This window comes from Prionailurus bengalensis, chromosome E1, assembly GCF_016509475.1.
Source record: "Prionailurus bengalensis isolate Pbe53 chromosome E1, Fcat_Pben_1.1_paternal_pri, whole genome shotgun sequence".
In the NCBI taxonomy this organism is placed as follows: domain Eukaryota; kingdom Metazoa; phylum Chordata; class Mammalia; order Carnivora; family Felidae; genus Prionailurus; species Prionailurus bengalensis.
Genome location: NC_057347.1, coordinates 18134144 through 18161498, shown reverse-complemented (window position 1 = coordinate 18161498; position 27355 = coordinate 18134144). Strand labels below are relative to the sequence as shown.

At 54.1% G+C, this 27355-nt stretch overlaps 1 protein-coding gene across 1 annotated transcript; it reads left to right on the top strand.

Annotated features, from left to right (window-relative positions):
• Window positions 1-559: 559 nt before the first annotated feature.
• Window positions 560-26012, top strand: SLC13A2 (solute carrier family 13 member 2). The gene is made up of 12 exons (XM_043583594.1): window positions 560-1087; window positions 16491-16619; window positions 17656-17792; window positions 17905-18110; window positions 19382-19562; window positions 19657-19779; window positions 21842-22060; window positions 22256-22344; window positions 22628-22749; window positions 23841-24002; window positions 24648-24785; window positions 25285-26012. The coding sequence occupies exons 1-12, from the start codon at window positions 860-862 to the stop codon at window positions 25453-25455; spliced, it is 1905 nt and encodes a 634-aa protein (XP_043439529.1). The 5' UTR covers window positions 560-859; the 3' UTR covers window positions 25456-26012.
• Window positions 26013-27355: the final 1343 nt, after the last annotated feature.

Genomic DNA, 27355 nt, shown 5'->3' with positions numbered 1-27355 from the left:
CAGAGCAAATGAAATAGTACACTGACCAGCTTGTACTGAATGTGAAACGAACACTATTACCAGCAGCATCCTAATTTCTGCATCCTTAGCACTGAACACAGGACTGACTATATAATTTGGGGCCAAATGCTTGTTTGGTGAGTGGATGGATGGATGGATGGATGGATGGATGGAAGGAAGGATGGATGGATGGTGTATAAATGGGGAGATCTTTGCCGGTCTTCTACGGCAGTTTGGGGTGGGAGTGAGGAACCAGGAAGGACTTTAAAAAACTAATCTTTATGATCCACATACCACAGATTGTCTAAGATGAACCTCACAATAGGAAGATATGACAGCAGGACAAGGAAGTGGTTGTTCAGAGAGGTTAAGTCAGTGAAGCAGCGTCACACAGCAAACAAGCGTCAGGACTGACAGTTTCCTTGATACCTGGAAGGAGGAGGGCTTGCTTCAGATTGGCTGTCCTCAATCTCAGACTGGAAACTCCTGTAGGGCAGGGCCTCTGTGGGGGCAGGGCTGCCCCTGGGGCAGTATAAACTGCTCTGCGGAGATATAGAGTAAAAGAAGAGAGGGGAGGCTGGGGTGGGGAGGGGGCTGTGCGTCTTGCCCCGCGGAGGCGAGGCGAGCTGTGGGGCTTCCCAGACACCCTTTCTTCTCCAGCCTCTCCCGAGGCAGCCCTCTGCCCGGAAGGGGTTAACTCTGGGCTTAACTTCTCGAAAGAACCTGAGGCTTTTATTCCTTGATCTTGCCTGCTCCCTTTCTTTGCAAAGTCTTCCTGATCTTTATACTTCCTGCAAGTCCCTCCTCCTTACTCTCACCTCCTGGACTCCAAAAACAGTCCGATTGCCAGAGCGGGTCAATGGTTAACACTCAGCCGGCTTTATATAAACTTGCCCCGGCCGGCCGCCTACCCGCTGCTGCGTTGCTCCTTCAGTTCCCTGGATCCCGGAGGCAGTGGCTTCAGCAGCCCTCCTGGGTCCACACCATGGCCACCTGCTGGCAGGGCCTGTGGGCCTATCGCTCCTACCTGATTGTGTTCTTGCTGCCCATTTTCCTGCTGCCTCTGCCCATCCTCGTCCCCACTAAGGTAAGGACTTGGGGCTCTGGGCACAGACAAGCTCCAAAAGGGCAGGGGGAGGGCATTCCGGGCCAGAGCTGGGCATCCTTAGGACCAGCATAGCTCACTCATCACCCCCTATCCTGTGAGTTGAGACTATGACCTGAGGCTGAGGGTGACGAGAGCAAAGGGGGCTTTTGCTTGGCATTCCGTGTAGTAGCCCAATGTTAATTGCTCAGGTGCACTTGAAATCTACCGCCTTGGGAGACAGGAAGCCACTTCCACAAAGAGGGTGCAGGTGGCAGCAGATGGGGTTATCTGCCTCCTGGGTGCCCCCCCAGCCCTGGACTGGGCTCAGTGGGGCGGGAGAGAGGGGTAGAAAGGGAGTAGGAGGAAGCTGGCCTCAGGCAGTCTGTGCCATTCAGGGTGTACGTAGAAAGAGAAAGAGCTCACCTGGGTCCCAAGGGCTAAGTCAGCTGAGGGAGAGGAGTGGGAACTGGACGGACAGGACCCAACCAGTGGGCCTGTAGACCCCATACCCTGGATGGCGGGAGAGGTGCCACAGGGTCCTGCTGCCCTCCACCAGGCAGCAGGAGCCATAACTTGGGCTCCCATTTATCGGAGCCCCCACCACATGCCCTGTCCCGTGCACCCAGTGACCCTTCCTCTCATCTTTCCGTGCCCCCCTCCCCGCTGCCGCCGCCCTCCGGCTTCCCTTCCTCTCATCTTAAGAGGTGGGTCTGACTGTCCCATTTTACAGATGGGAAAAGTGAGGTTAAGTCCCTTACCTGCATCCCAAGGCAGATCCTGGTTTCATGGAGCTTGGAGATTGTACACTTTGAGGGCCGCCTTGTAAGGAAAAGTACATACAATTATAAATCTGAAATAATGGGGCTTTGGGAAGGGTCAGTTCAGGAGGGCCTTGAAGCTCAAGCTTCATAGCAGGTCACAGAGTTAGAAAGTGGCAGAGCTGGGGGTGTGGTCTAGCTAACTTCTCTCCACCCTGCTGCTTCCCAAAAGGCTCAGACAGAATCCAGCCTCTGGCCCCACCCCACAATCCCAGCACGGCCCATTGAGCTCTTTTCTTTTGTTACGGATAGGGAAATCGAGGCAGGCTTTTTGTTCGTGGTATCCCAAAGGGGTGAAGGACTGGGGATGTAGGGGCCCAGGAGTGGGGCCAGGACACTTGGTAAGTGATAAGGCCTGGCGGACCCTTGAGACAACTCTCATCTCGGGCCAAAGCCGGTGACATCTCTGTGCTGGGGACCCATCAGATGGGTTTTCAGACAGGTTGGGTCAAGTGTGCTAACCGCAGGAGGAAGGACAGACAGGGACCATGATTCCCATTTTGCTCCCCAGGTAAGTACAGCCCAGAAAGACCCAGCAACTTGCCCAACGTCACACAGGGAAGCCTGAGTCAGAACTAGAAGCCAGGCCTCCTGGTGGGAGTGCTGTGTGTCAGAGCTCCCGTCTTCCCTGTGCTGCTCCCAGCCCTGCTGCCCGCCTCGGCCTCACAGACTATGTCCTGACTCAGACGAACTGTTCCTGGTCCTATCTATGGGGCCCAGCCCCTCCACTGGGGCCCTGGATACCAGCTCCTCTCAAGGACTTTGCTCCCATAATTATCCTCTCTCTCTCCTGCCTCATCAATGTCTCCCTCTCTGCCTAAGCTCTGCCATTAGCATACAAACAGGCTACACTATCACCTTAAAAACCAAACCCTCCTTGAATCCTACATCCCCCTTCAAAGGCCGGCTCAGTTGGTTAAGCATCTGACTTCCGGCTCAGGTCATGATCTCACGGCCTGTGAGTTCGAGCCCCGCGTTGGGCCCTGCGCTGACAGCTCAAAGCCTGGAGCCTGCTTCAGATTCTGTGTCTCCCTCTCTCTCTGCCCCTAACCCACTCACATTCTGTCTCTCTCAAAAATAAATAAATATTAAAAAAAATTTTTTTTTTAAAGACAGCTCCAGTCTCGGGGGCACCTGGGTGGCTCAGTCAGTTAAGCGTCCAACTTCGACTCAGGGCTTGATCTCACAGTTTGTGAGTTTGAACCCCGCGTCAGGCTCTGTGCTGACAGCTCGGAGCCTGGAGGCTGCTTTGGATTCTGTGTCTCCCTCTCTCTCTGCCCCTAACCCACTTATTCTCTCTCTCTCTTGCTCTCAAAAATAAATAAACATTAAAAAAAAAAAAAAAAAAAAGACAGCTCCAGTCTTCAAGACCCTACCTTCCAGAGGGTTCTCGAGGCCTGGCTTTGTTGACACCTCCTGGCTTTCCTCTCCCTTGGCCACTTTTCCTGTCTCCCTCCCTGTTCTCACTCTCCCCCTAGATGACCTTTTGCTGTCTCACTGGGGAAACAGCTCCCCAATCTGCAGCCCCAGCCCTAACCTCTAAGCCCTTATTACTCAACTAACATTGGACTCTTGTTCCTGAATCTTTTTTTTTTTTCAACGTTTATTTATTTTTGGGACAGAGAGAGACAGAGCATGAACGGGGGAGGGGCAGAGAGAGAGGGAGACACAGAATCGGAAGCAGGCTCCAGGCTCTGAGCCATCATCAGCCCAGAGCCCGATGCGGGACTTGAACTCACGGACCGCGAGATCGTGACCTGAGCTGAAGTCGGATGCTTAACCAACTGAGCCACCCAGGCGCCCCTGAATCTTTTCTTTTAAACAGCATATGCTTTTACACATCCAAAACAGAACCCTGATTGCTCATCTTTTCCAGCTGGCTCTTCCTGCAGCCTTACTCATCAAGAGTGGTTCGACTTCCTCTTTCGATGCCGTTCCTATTAATTTTTTTTTTAAGGTTTTATTTTTAGCGGGGCACCTGGGTGACTCAGTCAGTTAAGCCGCCAACTTCGGCTCAAGGCATGCTCTCACAGATCATGAGGTCGAGCCCCACGTCGGGCTCCGTGCTGACAGCTCAGAGCCTGGAGCCTGCTTCAGATTCTGTGTCTCCCTCTCTCTCTGCCCCTCCCCACTCATACTCCGTCTCTCAAAAATGAATACACATTAAAAATTTTTTTTAATTTATTTTTAAGTAATCTCATATCCAACATGGGGCTCGAACGCACAACCCCAAGATCAAGAGTTGTATGCTTTACTGAATGAGCCAGCCAGGTGCCCCTAGAGCCGTCCCTGATTCCTGTTTTCCCTTCATTTCCACATGGCACCAGTGGGTCCTGTTGACTCGGTATCCACGAAATTTTTTTTTTTTTTTTTGAGAGAGAGAGAGGGGGCACAAGTGAGCAAGGCGTAGAGAGAGAATCCTAGAAGGGGCAGAGAGAGAGAGAGGAGAAAGAGGCGGAGCTCTCTGGAAGTGGGGCTCAAGCTCACCCAGTATGCGACTCAAACCCATGAACCATGAGATCACGACCTGAGCCGAAGTCAGATGCTTAACACTGAGCCACCCTAGTGCCCCTCCGTGAAACATTCTGAATGGAATCACCTGTCACTGCCTCCACGCCAGTCCAGGCCGCCATATCTCTCCTCTCCCTGTTCCTCCCCAGACCATTCTTTACCCAGCCACTACCCTGTGTGAGCCCTTACACAGGCTTCCTGTCAAACTTAAAACAGAACCCAAACCTCTTAGCGTTCAGAGGGTAGACCCCATGGTCCCCAAAGCCTCATATCCTCCCTCTCATTCACTCTTCCCCAGCCTCACCAGCTTTCTCTGGTCTCCTCAAATTGCTCATCTCCCCGCCTGGAATGTTCTTTCCCAGATGAGTGCTTCTCATTCCTTGGGTTTCAACCTAAATCCATGGCCTCAGAAAAAGCCTTCTCTGACTGCCGCCAGGTGCGCTCTATTACGAAACCCCATTGTTTTATTTAAAGGGCTTTCGCCATCTGAAATGATACATTTGTTTCTGATTGATTGATTTATTTAAAGTTTATCCATCTTGAGAGAGAGAGCATGAGCAGAGGAGACAGAGAGAGAGAGAGGAGACAGAGAGAGAATCCCAAGCAGGCTCTGCACTGGCAGGACGGAGCCTGATGCAGGGCTCGAACCCATGAACCACAGAATCGTGACTTGAGCTGAAACCAAGCATCAGACACTTAATCAACTGAGCCACCCAGTCACCCCTGATGTATTTGTTTCTTTTCTATTTATTCTCTGACTCCCTATCCTAGAATGTAGTCTCCGTGAGGGCAGGGACTTTGTCTTTTTTCCTTGCCCAGTCCCTAGTAGCTGGCGTTCGAGGGGGAGCAACAGAATCCTTGAAATGCTCACCACCCTCTGGTGGGACGAGCAGATGCTCGTTCTAGAGCAAGACAGGTCAAATCCTTCAGTGACTTTTCCAAAAGGCAAAACATGGATTATTAATGAATCCAGTAGAAACTTCCTAGCCATAAGATCCGCCACCAGTGTGGGGACAGTGGGGCCTGGGGCTTCCTCACTGCTCCCCCAACCCTGTAATCAGACAGCAAAGAGGCCCTATCAGTGAGCCAGAAACCTTATGTCCATCCATTCATTCACGCGTTCGCTCCCTCATTAGGGAACATGTACTATGTGGCAGGGACTGTTTAGACGGTGGGGGATGGGAAGGCGGGGGGAAGACACACAAAAGCATCTACTGTCTTTGTTGCAAAAACTGTAACGGACAGGCTGCTCTGGATAAGGCGGTCAAGGAAGGCCTCCCGGGGCAATGATATTTACCCTAGGACCTGAATGGCAAGTAACAGGCCAGCCAAACACAGCTCTGGGTGAAGAGCTGTCCAGGCAGGGCACGCGGTGCAAAAGCCCAAGGCCACGGGTGAGCTTGGCAAGGTGGAGGGATAAACAAAGGCCAGTGTGGCATGGGGAACAGAGAGAGGACAAGATGGTATAAACTCACTTAGGGAGGCAGGGGGAGGTCAGCCAATGTCGTCAGTCCTGAAAAGCCAGGAGAAAGGAGTGAAGATTTTTAGGGTCAAAACGCAGGTGCCTGGCCCTACCCCGGGACCCGATGGGACCATCTGTAAAAACGGTCTCCTAGGGGCACAATGTTTGCCCGGACAGAGCTTAGCTGAAATCCAGATCGTATGTACAGGAAGAACAGAGGGCAGAATTTCTTCATCTGAATCAGCTGCACTCCTAGAATACATGAACAGTACATTGTGTATATGCATGCGTGAGGTTTAAAATCTGTGGAATTAGGGGCACCTGGGTGGCTCAGTCAGCTGAGTGTCTGACTTCGGCTCAGGTCATGATCTCACGGTTCGTGAGTTCAAGCCCCGCGTAGGGCTCTGTGCTGACGGCTCAGAGCCTGGAGCCTGCTTCGGATTCTGTGTGTGTGTGTCTCTCTCTCTCTCTCTGCCCTTCCCCCACTCATACTCTGCCTCTCTCTCTCTCTCTCTCTCTCTCAAAAATAAATAAATTGTTAGAAAAATTTTTTTTAATCTGTGTAATTAAAACGCCCTTACTATAAGCTGTTCCTGAATCCCAGAGACAGAGCAGGACTCGGATGATTCACCCTAGGCATGAAGACCGTACAAGGAATTTGGACCTCAGTTCTGGGGCCCACCTCCATCTTCTGAGACTTCCTGGCTCTCGGTCAAGAAGGCAGAGTCCATGGAACAAAACAGGGGTTTGGGAGTCAGACAGATGTGGGTCCAAATTCACTCTGTAGTATGAACAGCTGTTCACCTCACCAGCCCTCTCCCCCTAAGGGGCTGCACTGAAGATAAAACGAAATAACCCGTGTACATAAAGCGCCCGGTACCCAGGGCTCAGTAACGGGTGGTTCTCTGCGTCTGCCCCTTGTCTGAATTCCTAGCCCCTGGAAGACACAACTAGCCCCCGGCACTTTCTTTCTTTCTTTCTTCCTCTCTCTATTTATTTTTGAGAGAGAGAGACAGTGTGAGCAGGGGAGGGCAGAGAGAGAGGGAGACACAGAATCCGAAGCAGGCTCCAGGCTCTGAGCTGTCAGCACAGAGCCCGTCGCGGGGCTCGAACCCACAGACTGGGAGATCATGACCTGAGCCGAAGTCGGACACTTAACCGACTGAGCCACCCGGGCGCCCTTAGCCCCAGGCACTTCTTTTCCAGAGATGACTTCTGTTCATGTGAGCTGTTGTCCTCACGAGGGGGCCTCAGTGTTCCCACCTATGAAGTAGGTGGGGAAGGTGCGGCTGGTCACCCCCACGAGAGCTGTGAGGTGTAATCCCAAATTGTGGCCACCGGCAGTGCTGGGACTAGTTGGAGACAGGTTTTCTGGTCTCTGAGAGGCCTGGGAGGAGGATTAGAAGGACCCAGCCTCCAAGGCCAGGGGAATCCCTGGGCGAAATCTCCCCGGCTTGGACTTTTTGCCCAAACGACCAAATTATGTCCATGCCTATCAGCACCTGCTCGGTGAAGGTCAAGAGTGGGAAAGCAAGGTAGAACCTTAACCAGGACAGTTTCCAGCAGCAAGGCCTGGGGCTGTGGTGGGGATCAAACCCACGGAGTGTGGGAGTGCTTTGCTCATAGCACTCCTGCCTGCTGTTTTGCTCTTCTGTGGACTCAGGCGGACCTGGCCCCAGCCCAGACTGTGAGGTCAGGACTCTTCCCCCAACAGTTTGTCTTCCCTGACACTCAGAGCCCCATTGTTTCCCCTCGGCCTCTTAGAACAGAAGATGATGTAACAAACTCATTCCCATTATGGTGCAGAAATAAACAAAGATCTCCCAAATGAGATCAGGCGAAGGATAGGAAGGGAGTCAGCCACCATCGCTTGCTTTTAGCAGAGCCTCAAAGGTGGGCGGGAGGTGGGAATGGTTTAGAGTGGAAAAGGGGAGGCTTCAGGTCCGCCCTGACCAGAGGCTGTTGGCAGGGGAAGCTGGACGGGGGCTGACAGACGCGGAGCGTCCCGTGTGATGGGTTAAGGATGTATATTTGGCTTTCACTGGTTGGTCCTGAGTTGGAAGTGGGGGTAGAGAGTGGGGACAAAGATGAGGGAAGCTGGCGGTCATTGAGCAAATCCAGACTGTTTGGGCCATTGTTGGAGACGTTGTGGTTGGGCTAGCCGGGCTGGTTGCTGCAGAGGTTTCAGGGCATATTTTTATATGTGGAGTGGCCATTGTCCACTTTGTATATTCAGTGTCTCAAAAAGATTAGGCATGTAGCATGGACGGGCCTATTATTCCTGGAAAGAATATCACACGCCCCAGCCCACTCTGCACGTCCTTCTCTAACCCCCTTCAGCCTGTCTCCCCTCCTTGTGGTCCCTGCCATGTATCTAGACACCCAGGACGAGCACCGGAGAGTTTTCTCCGCCCACTCTTTCTGCCCAAGCCACGAACCATCACCCAAACCCTGTCTTCTCCTAATATCTCCGGAGTCCATTCTTTCCCTCTATCTTCACTGCTATGACCTGCTCTGAGCCCCCGCCATCTGCCCACTGGACATGCAGCACGGCCTCTTGGAGCCTCCTGGGACCTCCTGGACTCCCATCCTGTGTCTTCCAATTCATTTGCCGCAATATAGCAGGTGTAAGCTCCCCATGTTACTTATTTTGTTAAAAATTTTTTATTTATATTTATTTCTATTTTTTTTTTGAGAGAGAGGGTGTGCATGCATGAGCCAGGGCAGGGCAGAGAGAGAGGGAGAGAGAATCCCAAAGCTGGGCTCTATCCTGCCACTCTAGGATCATGACCTGAGCTGAAATCAAGAGTCGGACGCTCGACCGAGAGCTGCTCAGGTGCCCTGCTCCCTATTTTCATCTTTAGATGATTTATCTGTGTAGTTAGATGGCATACTGACATCGTACAAAATTCAGCAGTACCAAAGAGTGAAATGGAGAGGTCTTCAGCCCACTCTCTGCCCCAGTGCCCTTCCTGAGGGCAGTCTCAGTGGCCAGCACGGTGTGCATGCTCCAGAGCAGGGACTCCTCATCCTTGGGAATCTGTGGGGAAAATTCAGGACGTCTGTGTACTTGGATAGAAAAAAAAAAAAAAACACAAAAAAAACACCTGTATTTTATCATCAATAACCTAAAGAAAATTTACCTCTGTCATGAATGTAGATAACAAATCACAGTAGTGTTTGTTTGTTTTTAGCATTTATTTATTTATTTAGAGAGAGAGAGACAGAGTGCAAGCTGGAGAGGGGTAGAGAGAGAGGGAGACACAGAATCCGAACAGGCTCCAGGCTGTCAGCACAGAGCCCGACTCGGGGCTCGAACTCACCAACAGTGAGATCATGACCCAAGCCGAAGTCGGATGCTCAACTGACTGAGCCACCCAGATGCCCCACAAACCACAATAGTATTAACCATGTCTTTGACTTCGCCACCGGTAGAAATCACAGATATTTTCACATTGCATTACAGCTGTTGCAGGTACCTTGAAATATTGTTTGTTAATCGTGACTTTGCAATTACAGTAGCTGTTAGCCAGTGAAGGTCTTGTTAGCTAAGAAAGAGTAACATATGTTATTATCTAGCCCATCTTTCATATTGCAAATGCAGTTGGTTTCCTTTGTGATTCTATGCGTCTTATTTAACGGATTTAAAAACATTATTCTTTTATTTTTTAAGCCTATGTATTTATTTATTTTGAGAGAGAGAGTGAGAGCGAGAGAGCACCCATGCAAACAGGAGAGGGGCAGAGAGAGAGAGAGAGAGAGAGAGAGAGAGAATCCCAAGCAGGCCCCACACTGTCAGCACAGAGCCCGACATGGGGCTCGATCCCATGAACCGTGAGATCCTGAGCTGAAATCAAGAGTCGGACGCTTAACTGACTGAGCCACCCAGGCCCCCCTAAAAACATTATTCTGAGAAGGAGTTAGAAGACTTCATCAGGCTGCCAAGGAAAACTTGGTACAAAAAATGGGCAAGAATCTCTGAATCAGAGATTTTCCCATGTATATACAAACACTTGTACACATATTTTTAAAAATCACAAATGGTTGGGGCGCCTGGGTGGCTCAGTCGGTTAAGCATCTGACTTCAGCCCAGGTCATGATCCCACGCTTCGTAGGTTCGAGCCCCGTGTCGGGCTCTGTGCTGACAGCTCGGAGCCTGGAGCCTGCTTCAAATTCTCTCTCCCTTTCTCTCTCTCTCTCTCTCTCTCTCTCTCTCTCTGTCCCTCCCCTGCTTGCACTCTGTCTCTCAGTCTCCCAAGAATAAAGAAATATTTAAAAAAAAATTTTTTTAATCACAAATGGTAGCATCAGCGTAACCTGACCATGTCACTCTCTCCTCTTAAAACCCTTTAAGGGGCCCACTTTTTACCCCTGTCTTCCAGATAAAGTCCTAGATCTCCCTCAAGGCAGACAAGGCCTTTTCCAAGCATTACACCCCGCCAAGAATGCACTGAAATCTTTTGTGCCTCATTCTGTTCCCTCTCTGCTTACTCCCTCACCTCAACACCATTTGCCCACCCACCCACCAAACTCCTATTCATCCCTCAGTACCCATTCAGTGTCCCCTCTGAGAACCTTCCTCAGCCCAGACAGATGGAGGCTCTGGGAAGGGGGCCCCTTCTCCTCTGGGATCCCACTCTGATCTCTCCTTTGCCATGGTGCTTGGCAGGTGAGCACTAGTGCCTCACCTCCCTCCCCAGACCCGGGAGTGCTCCCTGCCAGCGGCATCCCTACTTACCGGGGGCAGAGGGGCAGTGGGAGTGATCCGCTGTGTGCCAACCCATCCCCCCTCCCTGGGTTAACCTTCAATCAGCAGGAGGAGTCAGTTGTGATACCTCTGAGACTACAGGCACATTCGCTGCTGCCCAACAACCACGGGCTGCTCTATGCCCATGACGGGTAAAGGCCGTGATGCCCTCAGGTCCCACACCTTGCCCACACCCCGGGTCCAGAGTCTGCCCTGGATTATCTGGAAGTCGCATCTCCATTTGTGCCTCGTGCATCCACCCTGGTTCCCCAGAAGCCCAGGAGCACGTTCATCTCCCGACGCCAACCCCACCATCTGCTCACTGTCATCTGTGGTCCTTTATGACATATACCTACGCGTTCACATCCTTTATCCTTACGATTGCCCAGCGAGGTAGGTGTTTCTTTTATTCCCATTTGCAGATAAGGAGATAAATGTGCGTACAGCTGGAAATGATCAATGTTGCTTGCAGAAAGAAAGAAAGAGACAGAAAGAAAGAAAGAAAGAAAGAAAGAAAGAAAGAAAGAAAAGACAAAGGACGAGAGAGGTTAAGTAACTTGCCCAAGGACACAGCCATAAAGCTGGGCCTGGACACACAGATTTTCTGACGTCTGACCTGTGTTTCCCATTACAAAAGAAGCCATTCTTGGGGTTTGGAAGCCCTCTGAGCCTTATCTCTTCTATCCACACCCATCTGTGGCCCCACGGGCCAGCCCACATGGGGGCACTTGGAGTGCCTGAAGGCCAGGGCCGGGCCTGACTCACGTCTGTATCCCTAGTGCCTAATATTCATTCTCCATATAGTGTGTGTGTGTCCCCTCCATATAGGTGCCTGGTGGGGTGGGCAGAAACAGACTCAGGCTTTGTACTCCCTAGAGAGTACAGTCTGATGAAAAGGTTGACGTTCATCAAGAAATTCATGAAACGAAGTGTTTCATTACAGACTGTGATGGGTGCTATGCAGGAGGTACAGGGGCCAGGTGTGTGAAATGGGGGATTATAACCGAGCCTGGAACCCTTGGAGGATTCTCTGAAAAAGGAATACTTGAGTTAAGAGCTCAAGAGTAAGTAGACCTCAACTAGGCAAAGTGGGGAGGGAAGAGAGGAAATGATGTGCAAAGGCCCTGTGGCCGCAGGGAGGATGGAATATTTGAGGAACTGTCAAATGAGTGCCTGATGAAGGGTTTCCCCCCGAGGGGCTCCCGGTAGCAGCGACTCCCCAGAGGTTGAAGAGAACGGGGATCCAAACGGGATGCTTCCTGGGGCAGGTGTTGGGGTGACGCAAGCAGGAAAGGAGGGCTTCACGCCCAGGCCAGCACCAGCCAACGAGCCAGGGGCGAGAGACGCGGAGGTGAAAAGCCTCACTCCCCGTCCTCGGGAGCCCATAGACGGAACTGAGAGAGGAGCAAATCCTCAGCTAAGGAACAGATCTGGGGAACCCCTCCCCTACCGCTCTGCGCAAGGTAGTGACTGAGGCAGGAAAAAGCTCTTGCTGCCAGAAACAAACTCTTCCCTGGTGGTATCTGAGCTCCAGGAGGGCCACCTTGGACAGCAGCACCTGCTGTGACTATGACAAAGGCATGCGCAGTGCCTGCCGCAGCCTGGGGAGCTGCCGGTGGCCAGAGCGTCCCGGTCCCACGCCACAGGCGGCCATCTGAGCTTGGCCAGCCCAGGTTCCTTCCTCACCTCTCAGTGCGCGTGGGGAGAGCCACTGCCCCGTGGAGATGAGAGGAGGAAAAGAGAGAGAACATACGCAGAGCGCCCACCCGACCTCCCCACCCTCCGTCAGTTCCTCACTCTGGCTCCCACCACATTGCTGGGACTAGTAGAGACCCCTGCTCCCGCCCAGAGAGTAATTCCGCACAGAGATGGGCCTAGAAGTTTGGAAAACTCCCAAGGAGATTCAGGGAAGCCCCGATAGTTGCTGCTAGGTAAATTTTTTGTTCTTTGCCTTAGGGTGGGGATGTAACTGGGTCCCGGGTGTGCAAGAGCACCCGGCTCTGGGGCTGCAAACAGACCAGGTTGGGTGACTCGCTGCTGACAAAATGCAAAGGCAGAGGGACAGGGGCGCCTGGGCGGCTCAACCGGTTAAGCGTCCGACTTGGCCTCAGGTCGTGATCTTGCAGTTCGTGAGTTCAAGCCCCGTGTCAGGCTCTGTGCTGACAGCTTGGAGCCTGGAGCCTGCGAAAGGAATTAATTTCAGTGAGGCCACCACCCGGAAGACAGTGGACTAACATCTCAAAGACTGCCTCCAGGTGCTGAAAATACTTCCAGGTTTATATAAGGAAAATGTGGGACAAAGGTCAGTGGGCATGTTCGGGTGGGCAGGGAAGGTCAGGTCAATCACTTTCTTGGGGTCAATCACATGAGGTCTTGCTGGTGTCAGGGCTTTCCTTGTTGCTGGGCGGGGCGGGGCAGGGGGCAGTTTGGGTCCTCATCACGGGATGCTTTGCCACTCAAGTCTTTTGCCTGAGCTAAGAGATACGCTGGAAAGAAGAATTTCATCAGTTAGAAAGTACAGATTGAGGTCAAAATGGAGGAGGCTGAAAACCTCTCTCAGGGATTCTAACCCATGTCTGAGTTAAGAATACCTTTGGCTATCTAGTAAACACTATGTACTCTTCTCAGAATATTGCTTTAAAATGTGCAAAATAGGGGCGCCTGGGTGGCTCAGTCGGTTAAACATCTGACTCTTGGCTTCAGCTCAGGTCATGGTCTCACAGTTCGTGGGTTCGAGCCCCACCTCCGGCTCTGTGCTGACAGTGCCGAGACTGCTTGGGATTCTCTCTCTCCTTCTCTCTGCCCCTTCCCCACTCGCGTTGTCTGTCTCTCTCAAAATAAACAAATAGAAGCTTTAAGAAATAAAGTGGAATGCACAAAATAAAACGTATAGGATTATAAAGGAAACCAATCACGTTGGAATACGGTAATGAAAACATGAAAAAACATCGCAATTCAGAAATATAGGTGATTATTAATGCATTAAGCTTCTAGCGTTGGTGTAACTACTATAATTTCAAAACCAGTGATGGATACAAACACTCTTTTGAGATAACAGCAACAAGCGATCTGTGCACGTATCCGATGGCTGGCAGCCACGATCGGGCCTGTGACAAAATCACCAATCACCATGGCTTTGCCGCCTACGTTTGGAACTTAGATGTTAGCGCAAAGATGAAATACCTTTCCTTCAAATTCCTTGGGACTCCATGCCCCAGTTAAGAATCCTATGACCCAGGAAGAACAAGTCAGCAAATTATGTCACATCCAGACAAGGCTGCCCACAAGGGTAAGATGGAGACAGAGGGCCAGGGCCACCAGGGCCACAGAAGGCTTCTGGAGAGAAATTTGAAACTGGTTTGGGGTTTGATCCAGAGACAGATAGACGTATGAGGAGGAGGAGGGGGAGGAGGGGAAGAGATGTAAAGGGTTAGGGGAGCCAGAGACTGAATACGCTGGAGCGTGGTGGGCAGGGCTTCACTATTAACAACTCTCTGCGGTCTCAGAAGAGAAGGAACTTGCCTGGAGCTTGATGACAGGAAGTGGCAGGGGAAGATAGTTCTCTCTCTCTCTCTCTCTCTCTCTTTTTTAATGTTTACTTATTTTTGAGAGAGAGAGAGCGGGGGGAGGGCAGAGAGACAGGGAGAGAGAGAGAATCCCAGGCGGGCTCCACGCTGTCCGCGTAGACCCCAACACAGGACTCGAACTCATGAACCTTGAGAATGTGACCTGAGCCGAAACCAAGAGTCAGATGCTCAGTTGACTGAGCCACCCAGGCGCCCCTGGAAGATAGTTGTTTGAATTCAGAGCCCCAGATCACCCCCGTACACCCCACTAGTCACAGTGAACCTGAGGCTGGGGGACACCCTGTGACTGTGAGGGACCGAGCTCATGGTAGAAGGCAAAAGCTGAGACTCAAGACCCAGATGGCCTGGCTTCTTCACTTGCTAACGTGTGACGCTGAGACGTTTACTTCCTTTATTTGTGCTTTCACTTCTTCATCTGTGGAATGGGAACAAGAGTCATTACCTCCTAGAGCAACTAAACTAGACAATCCTCTGAAGCATGGAGGGTGCGGAGCCTGGCACGCAGTAGTCCTGGGGATGCTTCTGCTGTGTTAGCAGCACTTTCTTCTTGCATCAGCAGTGATCATCTACCCCAGCCCCCTCTTTGTCTCTGGCCAGAGAATTCCCAGGGGGCTGGGGGAGGGGGACACTAGGGTCCAGAGGGGCTGGCCTGCCCTTAGCCCCAGGGGAGGATGAGTAACCGCCCCTGCAATCCTTGCAAGTGAGAAAGTGCTTGAGGAACAGCAGCTTCAGCAAAACGGGCCTCCTGGGGGGGGGGGGGGCGGGCGGGTCTCTGGGCGAAGGTCAAGGTGGCCCCACCCCTGGGGCCCAAGAGTTCATGTCCAGGGTGAGGAGAGATGGTGGAAATTTCATGATGAGAAAGTGAGCCTGGCATCACCTGGCCCTGCAGCTGCGTGCTGTTCCAGTCGAGGGGTGCCCTCTCCCTGGGACACTGGGGAAACGCTCTTGGAATCCTGCAATCTAGATACCTTGCCTGGGTCTTCCCTGCTCTGCTCGGCCCCAGTTCTGTGAGCTTGAAGAGCCACTTACCTTCTCAAGTTCCTCTATAACCTGAGACCACCACACCCACCTTAATGGCTGTTTGAGTTTCTTGTAACCACAGGTAGGAAAACACCCAGCTCCTAAGAGTTGCTCAATAAGCAGCAGCTTCCTCTTCCCCCTGGCTACCGCCAGGGACCCTTCCCAAACTTAGGGTACTAAGGGCATGAGGTACTAAGGGGTGAGGATGGCCTGCACCAGGTGGAGAAAACAAGAGGGCCAGGGACAGCTGACACAGGTCAGAGAGGAGGGGCCTCCCAGCCCACTGTCCCAGCTCCTTGCTTCTGAACACAGCCCCTTGCCTCCGCCCACAGAGCCAGCTGGTGCCCCGGGGGAGCCTTGGATGTGCACACCTGCTCCCCTGGAGGCTTCCATGTCACTGCGGCCCCAGGACGCCGGGGCCGACTATCTGACTTCCATTTCTGCTCCAGGTCCCCTCCCACGTCTGAGGCCAGCCCCCTCTAGACCTGGGGGCCCTGTCAGAGAAAGGAGAGCCTCTGGTACCCAAAGGCTTGCAAAACCGTGTCTCAAGGTTTACCCCTCCCTCCCACCAACTCCCTGCACAACTCGCGGATGGGGGAACCTTTCACGTCTTCTATAAATGTGAATGGCACCCCCTGGAAATGTGCGATGCAGTGGTCAGGCCAGGCTTGCTCCCACTATTCCAAAACTTCCCAGTGATTCAGTCTTTCAGAAAAAATTTGCTCTGAAGCCTGCTGGGTTCTGAGCTCCAAGCACCTAGATGCCGCAAAATGGAGTCTGTCTCCACGGAGCTCACCTTCTGGGAGAGGGAACAAACATGCATTACATCGTCATACAAATATATTCTTACAGGCTCTGACAAAGCCAGGGAAGGCCGAGGTGCCAGGCTGGAGTCCACGCTGGCCAGGCCCCGGGTCTTTTCTAGATGAGCCCCATCTCCTCCGGGGGATCCTCACTTTGGCCCACTGCAGTGCCCTCAGGCTGAGTGGGGCTTGATTCCCAAATCTAGACTCTCCAGTATGGCTGGATCATAATGCCTAGCCTCCTCAAGGTCAAAGACAAGGTGGTGAGTGCCTTGCTTTGTTTTTTATTTCCGTTTTGAAATGGGACTTAGACTCTGTTATCAGTGACTGTGGGTTTCACACGCTCTCACTCCGCTGTTACAAATGGCCTGTTTTCTCTGGGGGCAGGAGGTGACGTGACTCCGGGACACAGGCCTGCCCCAGCAACAGCTCTGCCACCCCTCTCCCGCCCACAGGAAGCCTACTGTGCCTACTCCATCATCCTCATGGCTCTCTTCTGGTGCACCGAGGCTCTGCCCCTGGCTGTCACCGCCCTCTTCCCCATCATCCTGTACCCCATGATGGGCATAATGGATGCCTCCGAGGTAAGCCTCCCCCCTTTCCCAAGAGGAAAGGCTCCCGGTATGGAGGGGGTCTGCTCTAAAACACTGGTGAAGGAAGAAGACTCCTCACAGGCAGGGCACACGGAAGAGGGGTCCTCGCCTCTGCTTGGCAGGTCAGGGAGCACTAAAGGAGGAGTCAGCTAGAAGACGCAGGGGAGCGGGGGGGGGGGGCGTGCGTTCTAGAAGTGCATGGTTGGTGTTGGGAGCTAATTCATTTTTTTTTTTTAATTTTATTTTTGGGACAGAGCGAGACAGAGCATGAACGGGGGAGGGGCAGAGAGAGAGGGAGACACAGAATCGGAAACAGGCTCCAGGCTCCGAGCCATCAGCCCAGAGCCTGACGCGGGGCTCGAACTCACGGACCTCGAGATCGTGACCTGGCTGAAGTCGGACGCTTAACCGACTGCGCCACCCAGGCGCCCCTTGAGAGCTAATTCAAAGCGGACCAGGTGTAGGCCAGGGAGGTGGAAAGGCCTGGTCACCCAGGAAAAGGGGCCTTGGAAGTCAGCTAAAGAACTTGTATTTTCTGGGTTCAGTGACTCTGAAACATGAGCGTGCGTCAGGATCACCCTCGGGGCTGGTTGAAACAGATTGCTGGGCCCTACCCCCCAGAGTTTCTGATTCAGTGGATCTGGGGCAGGGCCTGAGCATTTCGTTCCTCGCAAGCTCCAGGTTGGTGATGATGCCAGCTTATGGACCACACTTTGAGAACCACTGCCGTAGTTTCCAGAATCCGCACTAAATTCTCTAGCTCCTAGTCAATGGCTTGAAACATGACTGGGATCAGGCTAGATTACCTCACACTTGTTCCTGAGGGGAGAAAGAAGGAGTTTGGCAGGAAGACAGGAACCTGGTTAATATTAAATGGAAGATGATCCAAAGACCATTTCCATTTGGTTCCGAGAGCCCAGAGACCAACCCCTGTTTGTGGGAATGTCAGTGACTGTAGCTTCTGCCCAGGGGCACAGGGGCACAGGGGGAGACCCCTTCCTGCCTCTCAGCTGTCCCTGCCTGCCAGGTGTGCATCGAGTACTTTAAGGACACCAACATCCTGTTCGTCGGGGGGTTGCTCATGGCCATCGCTGTGGAGCACTGGAATCTGCACAAACGCATTGCCCTCCGCGTGCTCCTCATCATCGGGGTGCGGCCTGCCCTGTGAGTGCTCACCAGCCAGGACTGGGGAACCTGGAGCGGGTGGTGTGCTGGGTATCCAGTCCCCGCAGGGACACTGGGACACCAGCCAGTGTGTCCGTCTGTCTGTCCCTAGGCTGCTGTTGGGCTTCATGTTGGTCACGGCCTTCCTGTCCATGTGGATCAGCAACACAGCCACCACGGCCATGATGGTGCCCATCGCACATGCTGTTCTGGAACAGCTGTACAAGACGCCCACAGGCAAGGATGTAGAGGAGGGCAGCGACAACCCCACCTTTGAGCTCCAGGAACCAAGTCCCCAGAAGGACGTGACCAAGCTTGGTGAGAAGGATGAGGCTCGACCCTGCCCCGCCCCCACCCCTGGCCCTTGGGGAGGGTCTGAGATGATGTCCACGACAGGAGTGGTCATATTGGAGCCCCCAGGGAGACAAAAGGGAGGCAAGATGTACAGTGACCAACTTGTCCTGGTTTGCCCAAGACTGTCTTAGTTTTAAAACAAAAAGTCCCACGGGGCGCCTGGGTGGCTCAGTCGGTTGAGCGTCCACCTCTTGATTTCGGCTCAGGTCATGAGCTCAGGGTCATGGGATCTCACACCGAGTCAGGATCCACTGTGCGCGGAGCCTGTTTGGGATTCTCCCTCTTCCTCTCTCTCTCCCCCTCCCCTGCTCACACACTCTCTCTCTCTCAAAATAAATAATAAACATTTTTATTTTATTTTTTTTTATTTTTTTTTCAACGTTTATTTATTTTTGGGACAGAGAGAGACAGAACATGAACGGGGGAGGGGCAGAGAGAGAGGGAGACACAGAATCAGAAACAGGCTCCAGGCTCTGAGCCATCAGCCCAGAGCCTGACGCGGGGCTCAAACTCCTGGACCGCGAGATCGTGACCTGGCTGAAGTCGGACGCTTAACCGACTGCGCCACCCAGGCGCCCCAATAATAAACATTTTTAAAAAATAAAATCATAAAAAATGTTTTGAAGTCCCATGTTCCGGGACGCCTGGCTGGCTCAGTCGGTTAAGCATACAACTTCGGCTCAGGTCATGATCTCACAGTTCACGGGCTCAAGCCTCGAGTCGGGCTCTGTGCTGGCAGCTCAGAGCCTGGAGCCTGTTTCGGATTCTGTTGTCTCCCTCCCTCTGCCCCTTCCCCCACTCATCCTGTGTCTCTCTCTGTCTCTCAAACATGAATAAACGTAAAAAAAAAAAAAAAAAAAAGTCCCATGTTCTGAGAATCCCTTCAGTCCTGGGCAAACCAAGATGCTGGGTCACCCTGGGAGGCAGGGAGCCAGAGTCTGGGTGGGCCATCGGGGATCCAGGCTCCGTTCATCCTGTTTGAATAGTCCTCTTCCATTCTCTGTGTCTCCATCTCCCTCTGTCAAGAGAGAGTTTGGGCCACATGGTGTCTGAGGACCCACCCGGCCTGAGCCTCCCTTGCAGACCTGGACGCACCCCTGCCCGCTCCCCTCACCTGGGGTGGGGGGGTCTCAGCTGTCCACTGACAAGGCCCCCGGAGGCTGCGGAACACTCGGCCATGCTCCCCAGAGGTGGCCCTGCGCCCACCCCCCACCGAAGCTCTCCCTCGTTCCCAGATAATGGGCAGGTCCACCCTGTCCCGCCTGCTTCTTCAGAGCTGAAGGCACAGAAGGACAGACAGCGGGTCCGCTTTAGCCAGGGCATGAGCCTGTGTGTGTGCTACTCGGCCAGCATCGGAGGCATCGCCACGCTCACTGGCACCACCCCCAACCTGGTGCTGCAAGGCCAGGTCAACTCGTGAGTGACTGGGGCTGGGGGGCAGAGCACCTGCCCTTCCCCAGGGAGGCCGGTCACCGGGCAGGGTCACGCAGCAGCCCGTATCCCCCTTCAGGCTCTTCCCCGAAAACGGCAACGTGGTGAACTTCGCCTCCTGGTTCGGCTTTGCCTTCCCCACCATGGTCATCTTGCTGCTGCTTGCCTGGCTGTGGCTGCAGGTGCTCTTCCTGGGGTTCAAGTAAGTGGTGGACTGAACGAAAGAAGCCCGGGCACCCGCCCTTACCCTCTGGGCGCTTCCCGTTGGGTAACCAGGTGGCTGGCCACTGTGACAGCGGATATAACCCCCTCCCAAGGCCTATGTACCTAGCATCCCCATTTGAGGGACTTACTGGATGGAGAGTATGACCCCATTTAGCAGATGAGCAAACGGAGGCTCGAGGGGCGGTATTCAACTAGATTTGTCCATGCTGACATTGAAAACCAGGTCTCCTGATGCCCAGGCCAGATCCATCCCATAAGGCTCCACAGTCCTTTGGTAAATGCTTGAGTGCACCGTGAACATGGCCACTTACAAAAGCATTTGTTGCTCTCTACTTACATCTGGCCCCGTATTAGGCACGGAGAATGCCAGAGGGCATTAGGCACGGGCCCTGTCCTTGGAGCTCACCATCTAATGGGTGATGGTATGGCAGGGGCCGTGACAGAAGGAGGTCCGGGGGCTGCAGGAGCACGGCCCAGGATAGTGGAGATGCCAGAAGGCCCCCGGAGGATATGCTGACCGAAGCGAGTCGTGTAGAACTAGAAACCAGCCAGGTGGAGAATGGGGTGAAGACATTCCAGGCAGCAGGAACAGCTTGTGCAGAGGTACAGAGGCAAGAAAGACCATGTGTTTGGGAAAACTCTAGTTTTGTTTGGTTGAAACGTAAAGAGCAGAACGGAATATTAGGAGTTGAAGCTGGAGAAGTAGGCAGGGGAAGATTATGGAGGAGCCTGTGTGCCACATAAACAGTTTGGACCTTGCCCTTGAGGCCAAGAGTAGTAAATAGGCTTTATTCTTACTTCCAACCCTGGGTTACTGGTAGTGACTAGAAGTCTGAGTTGAAAATCTTGTGAGGCCTTGGGGCACCTGCGTGGCCCAGTCGGTTGAGCGTCCGACTTCAGGTTGGCTCAGGTCATGATCTCGCAGTACCCCGGTTTGAGCTTTCGAGCCCCACATTAGGCTCACTGCTGTCAGCCTGTCAGCACAGAGTCCGCTTCGGATCCTCCGTCCTCCTCTCTCTGCTCCCCAACTTGTGATCTCCCCCAAATAAATAAATATTTTTTAAAAAGAAAAGAAAAGAAAACCTTGTGAATGTGAGACCTTGCTAGAGCTCAGTTGGAATTGAGTCTGGGATTGACTGGTGATGTCTGCTATGAGTACAGGCTAGGAGTAGTGATATGAATGGTATGAGTTGTTATTTGCCCTTCCTGTCCAGGTGGTGGTGGGGAGGGAGGGAAGTAAGGGGGGGGGGACATTGAACGTTTTTTGGGTTTTTTTTTTTAATGTTTATTTGTTTTTGAGAGAGAGAGAAACAGAATGCAAGCAGGGGAGGGGCAGAGAGAGAGGGCGACACAGAATCCCAAGCAGGGAGTTCTCAGCACAGAGCCCAAGGTGGGGCTCGAACTCACACACCACGAGATCATGACCTGAGCTGAAGTCGAATGCTCAACACCCAGGCTCCCGACACATTGAAAGTTTTTAAGTATTGCTGCTGTCCTTTGGAAAATTCGCTTGGGCAGGTGCAAGGAGGCTGGGTTGAGGCTGGGCACTGGTACAAGGCGAGGTGTAGTCAAAGAGACCAGCATATGCAAGGCACCACAGGGGATCCAAAGATGTGTGAATTGTGGTCTTTGCCATTGAGGAACGCACAGTCCCTCGGGGAGTTGAGATTTGCCCTAGAGAAAAGTTAGAAATAAACCTGAGTGAAGCGAGGGGCACACAGGAGTGAGTGGCAGCCTCTGTGCCTCTAAGAGTGATGTTGGTGGGGCTCAGGCTGGCAGGGGTTGGATGCCCAGAAGCAGGTAGGAGAGGGAGGGGAGGGTTTCCCGAAAGGCTGTTGGAAGAGGAGAGGGTGATCTGGAGTCAGAAGGAACCGTGGGGTCCAGGCCTCTAGATCCACCTCACTCTGAGCAAAGGATGGCTTAGCACAAGAGAGTTTCTGGAGGGACAGGGAGTCAATGGGGCAGATGGAGAGACCTTGCTTCCCCTGCCTGGTGCGGGGCTCTCAAGAACTGCCCCCCCCCCCGCCCCCTGCCTGCAGCTTCCTGAAGAACTTTGGCTTTGGCGGACACGAGCGGGAGCAAGAGCAGGCAGCCTTCCACATCATCCAAACAGAACACAAGCTACTGGGCCCCATGACCTTTGCAGAGAAGGCTGTGTCTGTCCTCTTTGTCATCTTGGTGGTGCTATGGTTCACTCGGGAGCCCGGCTTTTTCCTTGGCTGGGGCAACCTGGCTTTTCCCGACAAGGATGGGAAAAGGTGAGCATTCTGGGGGAGACAGGGAATCCTTCTGGGGCTCACCTCCTGGTGCCGACCAGGAGGTAACACGGTGGGGAGGACGTGTCAAGAGGACTTGGCCCGTCTGTGGGAGGGGGCTCCTCTCCACCGCCTTTCCACCCGATGACCCTGAGCAGACCTGAGCCACTAAGCCTGCCCTGCTTGCCCTGCCCACAGCATGGCGTCCGATGGGACAGTGGCCATCTTCATTGGCATAATTATGTTCTTGGTGCCCTCCAAGATCCCAGGGCTGACTCAGGATCCAGGTAAGAACCTGGACTGGGGCAGGGAAGGGGCTCTGGGCAGCCTCTGCCTTCTGTCATGAAATGTGCCTTCAACCACACTTGACAGGAGTGGTAAAAGCCCAGAGAAGTGGGGATGAGTTGCCAAGGGTGCAGGAGCTCAGGGGCAAAGTAAGGATGTTGCCGAACTGAGGGTCCCTCTCCCACGTGCATCAAACTCAGATAGGGGCCCAGAGAGAGACCCAAGTGGAGGGGAGGGAAAACCTGTTGGCCCTTGGTGACCCATCCTCCTCTGCCCGGGAAATAGACAAACCAGGGAGGCTGAAGGCCCCTCCTGCCCTCCTCAACTGGAAGACAGTGAATGAGAAGATGCCCTGGAATATCGTCTTCCTTCTGGGTGGTGGCTTTGCCCTGGCCAAGGGCAGTGAGGTGAGAAACCCCTGCCCTCCCCCCAGACTGTTTGAGGGAGACCCTGGCACAGGGAAAGAGGTGCCCTGCTTCTATCCCACACGGGGGAGACCTGATCCCCACTAAGGAGCCTCCTCGTGGGCAGAGTCTTTGCAGCAGCTGGAGCGACAGGTCAGAGCCCCGGCTAAGAGAGGGGGCGGACACACAAGCCACAGGCACCTGTCCCTGTTCGGGTTCTCAAAGCCAAAGGGAAGGCAGCCTTCTCTGCAAGGCAGGGACTGTTCTCAGCAACCACCAGACAGAGAATGCAATAGCTTTAGCACCAGGGAGTAGCGAGCATTGGGTGGACACAGTTGACCCACTGGGGCCACCAGGGGGCGCCATGATCACACCCAGCCAGGCTTTGGGGATCAGGCTCTCATTCATTCCCCAGAGCCGCCATCCAAGAGGGAAATCCCTGAACCTGCGCCCCTGGGCCTCAGTGTTCTGGCTAAGCTCGTTCAGTGCGCAGACAGGAGGCAGCTTCCCCGGGTCGGAGAGTGGTGCCAGGGACTCCTGGATCTCAGGTTGTTAGTTCAAGGGGCCAAGCACTGTGCTGGGGGCTGGGTGGGCAGCACTGTAGGAGATAAAGTCCCAGCTCCCTGGGACTCACAGTCTGGTATTACAGATGTGGACAGGGAAAGACCTCGGAGCCCTTATGACTCTGTGGACTGTCCCCATTCTTCTGTCAGCCTCTTGCCCAGCCTTTATAGCAAGGGCCCTTCCCCCTTCTCTCTCCTGCCAACCTGCTGGGCTGGAGGAGGCGGGGAGAGGGCTGAAGATGGCCGGGGAGCTCCTAAGAGAGGTTGGGAGAGGGGGAGTAAGTGGAGTTAAAGGTCTTTCCTCCCACCAGGCCCCCGGTTTCCCAAGAAGGCCCTTTGGCCCCCTCTTCCTAGCTTCTCATCTGACCCTTCTCCCTACATCCAAATGTTCTTCAAAATCACTTTGAGGGCACCTCCTGGTTCTGCCCGGGTTTTACCTTCCTTCCCAAGCTGCCCTGACTCTGAAGACTCTAGAGAGGTCTCTCTAGAGAACCTCAACCTCTCACACAGAGAACCTGTCCTCTGCCACAGAAATCAGGACTGTCCGAGTGGCTGGGGGACAAGCTGACCCCGCTACAGAATGTGCCACCTCCCGCCATTGCCTTCATACTCTGCCTGCTGATTGCCACCTTCACTGAGTGCACCAGCAACGTGGCCACCACCACACTTTTCCTGCCCATTCTGGCCTCCATGGTGAGCTGGTCCTGCAGACACACTTCCTCCAGGCAGCCCTCCTGCCCACCCCACCCCACCCAGGGGCCCCACCCGCGGGTTGGAGTGACCTGTCTGCACCTCGTCTCATTTCCGGGAGAAGACCCCTGAGCTGCCGCCCTTCCCCAGACTTTTCAGCTACCTGGGGCCACAAGGCCCTCTGGCCCCTGACTCACTCCATCCCTGGTGACGTTACCCCTTGAGTATCCTGATGGGCCTCACTGGTGGCCTCGCCCACCTCCCGGGCCCAGCCCCTGTTCTGGTCAGTCCTGAGGTGACAGGTTGAAATTACTCCCTGGAGCGTCCCCAGCCCCTTCCTCCCGTGGCGCGTTCCCGCAGCCTTTGATGACACCCCAGAGCCCCTTTGAGATCCGTTTTATGGGCCCCTCCCCTCACCACGCCCCGCTGGGCAGGGCCGCACACTCATCCCCTCCAGAGAGGTCAAGGGGCCCTTCCCAGGTCACCAGTGCCTTCTGGCAGAAGTGGTGGGGTTCATGGCCAGAGTCTATGTTGTTGGGGGGCGGGGAAGGTTGTCCCCCAGAGAGAGGAAGGGGGAGAATTGGGGGCCACGTCTTCCTCTCTGGGATGAGGACTGGGATCAGTTCTGCCCACTGTCTCCCCGTCCAGGCCCAGGCCATCTGCCTCCACCCTCTCTATGTCATGCTCCCCTGCACGCTGTCTGCCTCCCTGGCCTTCATGCTGCCTGTGGCCACCCCACCCAACGCCATAGTCTTCTCTTTCGGAGGCCTCAAAGTGTCTGATATGGTGAGTAGCAGTGGGACCTGAGTGCTTCAGTGCTCCTTTCTGCTCTGTCCTCCCTTCTTGGTGGACCACAAAGAAGCCTAAAGCCACTGAGATTCTCAGCGTTAAGAGCAAAGCCTGTGCAGGCTGGGGGACAGCAGGAGGGTTGTGCCATGATCCCCAGCTGGAGCATCTTCAGACCCTGCCAACCACGCGAGAGGGAGAGGAGGGGGTGAGGAATTTAAGGAAGGCTCCCAGGTGCTAGGGCACCTGTACCCGGGGAGAAGGACTCAAAGGAAGCCCAAGGCCCTGAACGCTCAGGAAGGGCTTCCTTTTCCCTTCTTAGCACCGGGATTAAAGCAAGAGGGAGGGGGCGCTGCCTGGTGCTGCGGGTCAGACCCACAGGCAGACTTCCGGGGAGAGTGTTGCTGGTAAGAGAGCTCTTGAGCACCCGTGAACACCAAGGGCTGGGTACTGGCCCGGCTCAGCAACGGGTCGCTCAGACTGGCTCTCCTCGCACCAGGCCCGAACGGGATTCCTGCTCAACATCATCGGAGTGCTGGTCATCACACTGGCCATCAATAGCTGGAGCTTCCCCATCTTCAGCCTGTACACCTTCCCCTCCTGGGCCTACTCCAACACCACAGCCAACTGCATGGTCAACCAGGCAAACACCACAACAGCTCGCCCCTAGACCAGGGTATCACCTGGCCAAGACCAGGAAGACCCACCTGTTCTCATTCCTCTGAGCCAGGACGGGACACCCGGGCTCCAGGCCAAGCCCTGAGAGAAAGGCACATATATACAGAAACTCGCGTGTGTCTGTAAGGAAGGGATGGGAGTGCTCCGCCCTGTGTACCTGAGGATAATGTGTATATATATATATATGGATGGATGTGAGTGTGTATGTGAGGATGGTGTGTCACGTGAGGATGCCTGAGAGGGGGTTTCTTTTGTGTGCACACGATCCTCGGTGTGTATGTTTCGCAGTGTGTGCACGTGTGAACTCACAGACCATGCGACCTGCCCTCTCTAGCACTCCGGGTCCTTGTCTCCCCTGCTGGGTGGGTGCCCAGACTTTGCACTGTATTTATTGAAACTTGGGGTTGGGGCAGCCTGGGGAGCGGCATCTACCAGCAGTTGCCATGGCAACAGCCTCTGGGACCAGCCCGGCCACTGAGGTCTCCCCCACGTCTCAGGTTTGGGGGGAGGGTTGGAATATTAGCCCCATTAAAGTCTTTTTCAGTAGAATCCGGGCTGGTTCTTCATGACACTTTCCAGGGCTGGTCCACAGCATGGTTCAAGCCTCAGGTTGAGGAGTACGTGCGGTGGGAGGGGACTTGGCCTCCGTCCTGTATGGTGGCCCCCTCGGCACCCCTCCCACTCGAGGAAGAAGGTAATGGCCAGGAACCCCTGCCAAGGCCGATTGGAGTGGGCGCAGCCACCCAGGAAAGCAGCACTGACATCACCAGCCCCGGCTAATTGGGAGCGGCCAGTCCCTGCGTGTCTTTGGGGAAACCGGCCTCCCCGTTCCCAGAGCACTCCCTGGGCATTTACATAAAACTGTCTGCCTCTGCCAATTCCTCACCGACCCTTCCTCCAGCTTGAAAAACCAGTCCCACCAGACTAGGGAAGGCAGACTGACCCATGCTAGGTGTCCAGAAAGAGGGACCCTCACCCAGAAAGGCAGCCTGCAGCAAGAAGGACAAAAGTGAGACTCACAGGAACAGGTTCGAAACTGGCACGGCCTTCGGAGTGCAGGACCAGGCAACACTCTGGATCATTCTGCCTCCCTGCCTCACCTCCGACCCTCCTCTGCTCCCGGCCCCCGCCATGAACTCCAGAGTCTTCCTTCATCTGGCAAGGTGGGGGGAAGCGGGGGGAAGGGTGATGCCACGCCCACCATCCATTCTAGGCCCTTCCTGGGGCCAGAAGCTCATCTTTGTTTCAGTCCCAAGTCTCTCACTGTGGACAGTGGCACGTAAGCCTTGGGTTCATCTGGATGGAAGTTTCCAAAAGTCTCATCCAGTTGCCTCCTGCAGCAGTGGGAGAAAAAAGAGCCATTTACCATCACTGTCATGCCCACTGACAGAGGGGGCTGGTTTGTGAAGACGGAAAACCAGTAAGGATGCAATTGTGGATTCCCCCTCTGCTGGGCCGTCACTCAGTCCTCCCGGAGCTGGAGGTTCGAGGTGCAGATGGGAGGGGGCTGCCGCGTGTGGGAGAACATGGCTGTCCCCAGGGGACAAGGGATCCTGACAGGACACGCCAGACACCCAGCAGAGTGAGGAGTGTCAGGCAAGTGCTCCTCCCCCCCCCCAACCCCCCAGGCTGGCATTCCTCACTCGTGAAGCACAGTCATAAATCACGGCTCTCTCCCAGACCCACACCAGGACCCCCAAGGCCCAAGGCAACAGCATCCCTCGACTGGGAGTGGGCCAATCGCTCCAGAATGGTGGGATTTTTCCAGGGGCTTACCCACAATGCAATAGGTTCTTAAGGAGCAGCCCCAGCCTCATCTGCAAGGAAGACCCGCCTGCTATCCTTTCTTCTGGATCCTAGTTGGGTACCCACCATCCAACCTTAGCTGGGGA

What these genes read in the sequence shown, in the direction of transcription:
- SLC13A2 (XM_043583594.1), top strand. Translation starts at nt 860, where the DNA reads ATGGTTAACACTCAGCCGGCTTTATATAAACTTGCCCCGGCCGGCCGC. An exon ending in ATCGGGGTGCGGCCTGCCCT is followed by an intron (nt 17,793 to 17,904) that starts GTGAGTGCTCAC and finishes GTCTGTCCCTAG; the next exon opens with GCTGCTGTTGGGCTTCATGT. An exon ending in GTGCTCTTCCTGGGGTTCAA is followed by an intron (nt 19,780 to 21,841) that starts GTAAGTGGTGGA and finishes CCCTGCCTGCAG; the next exon opens with CTTCCTGAAGAACTTTGGCT.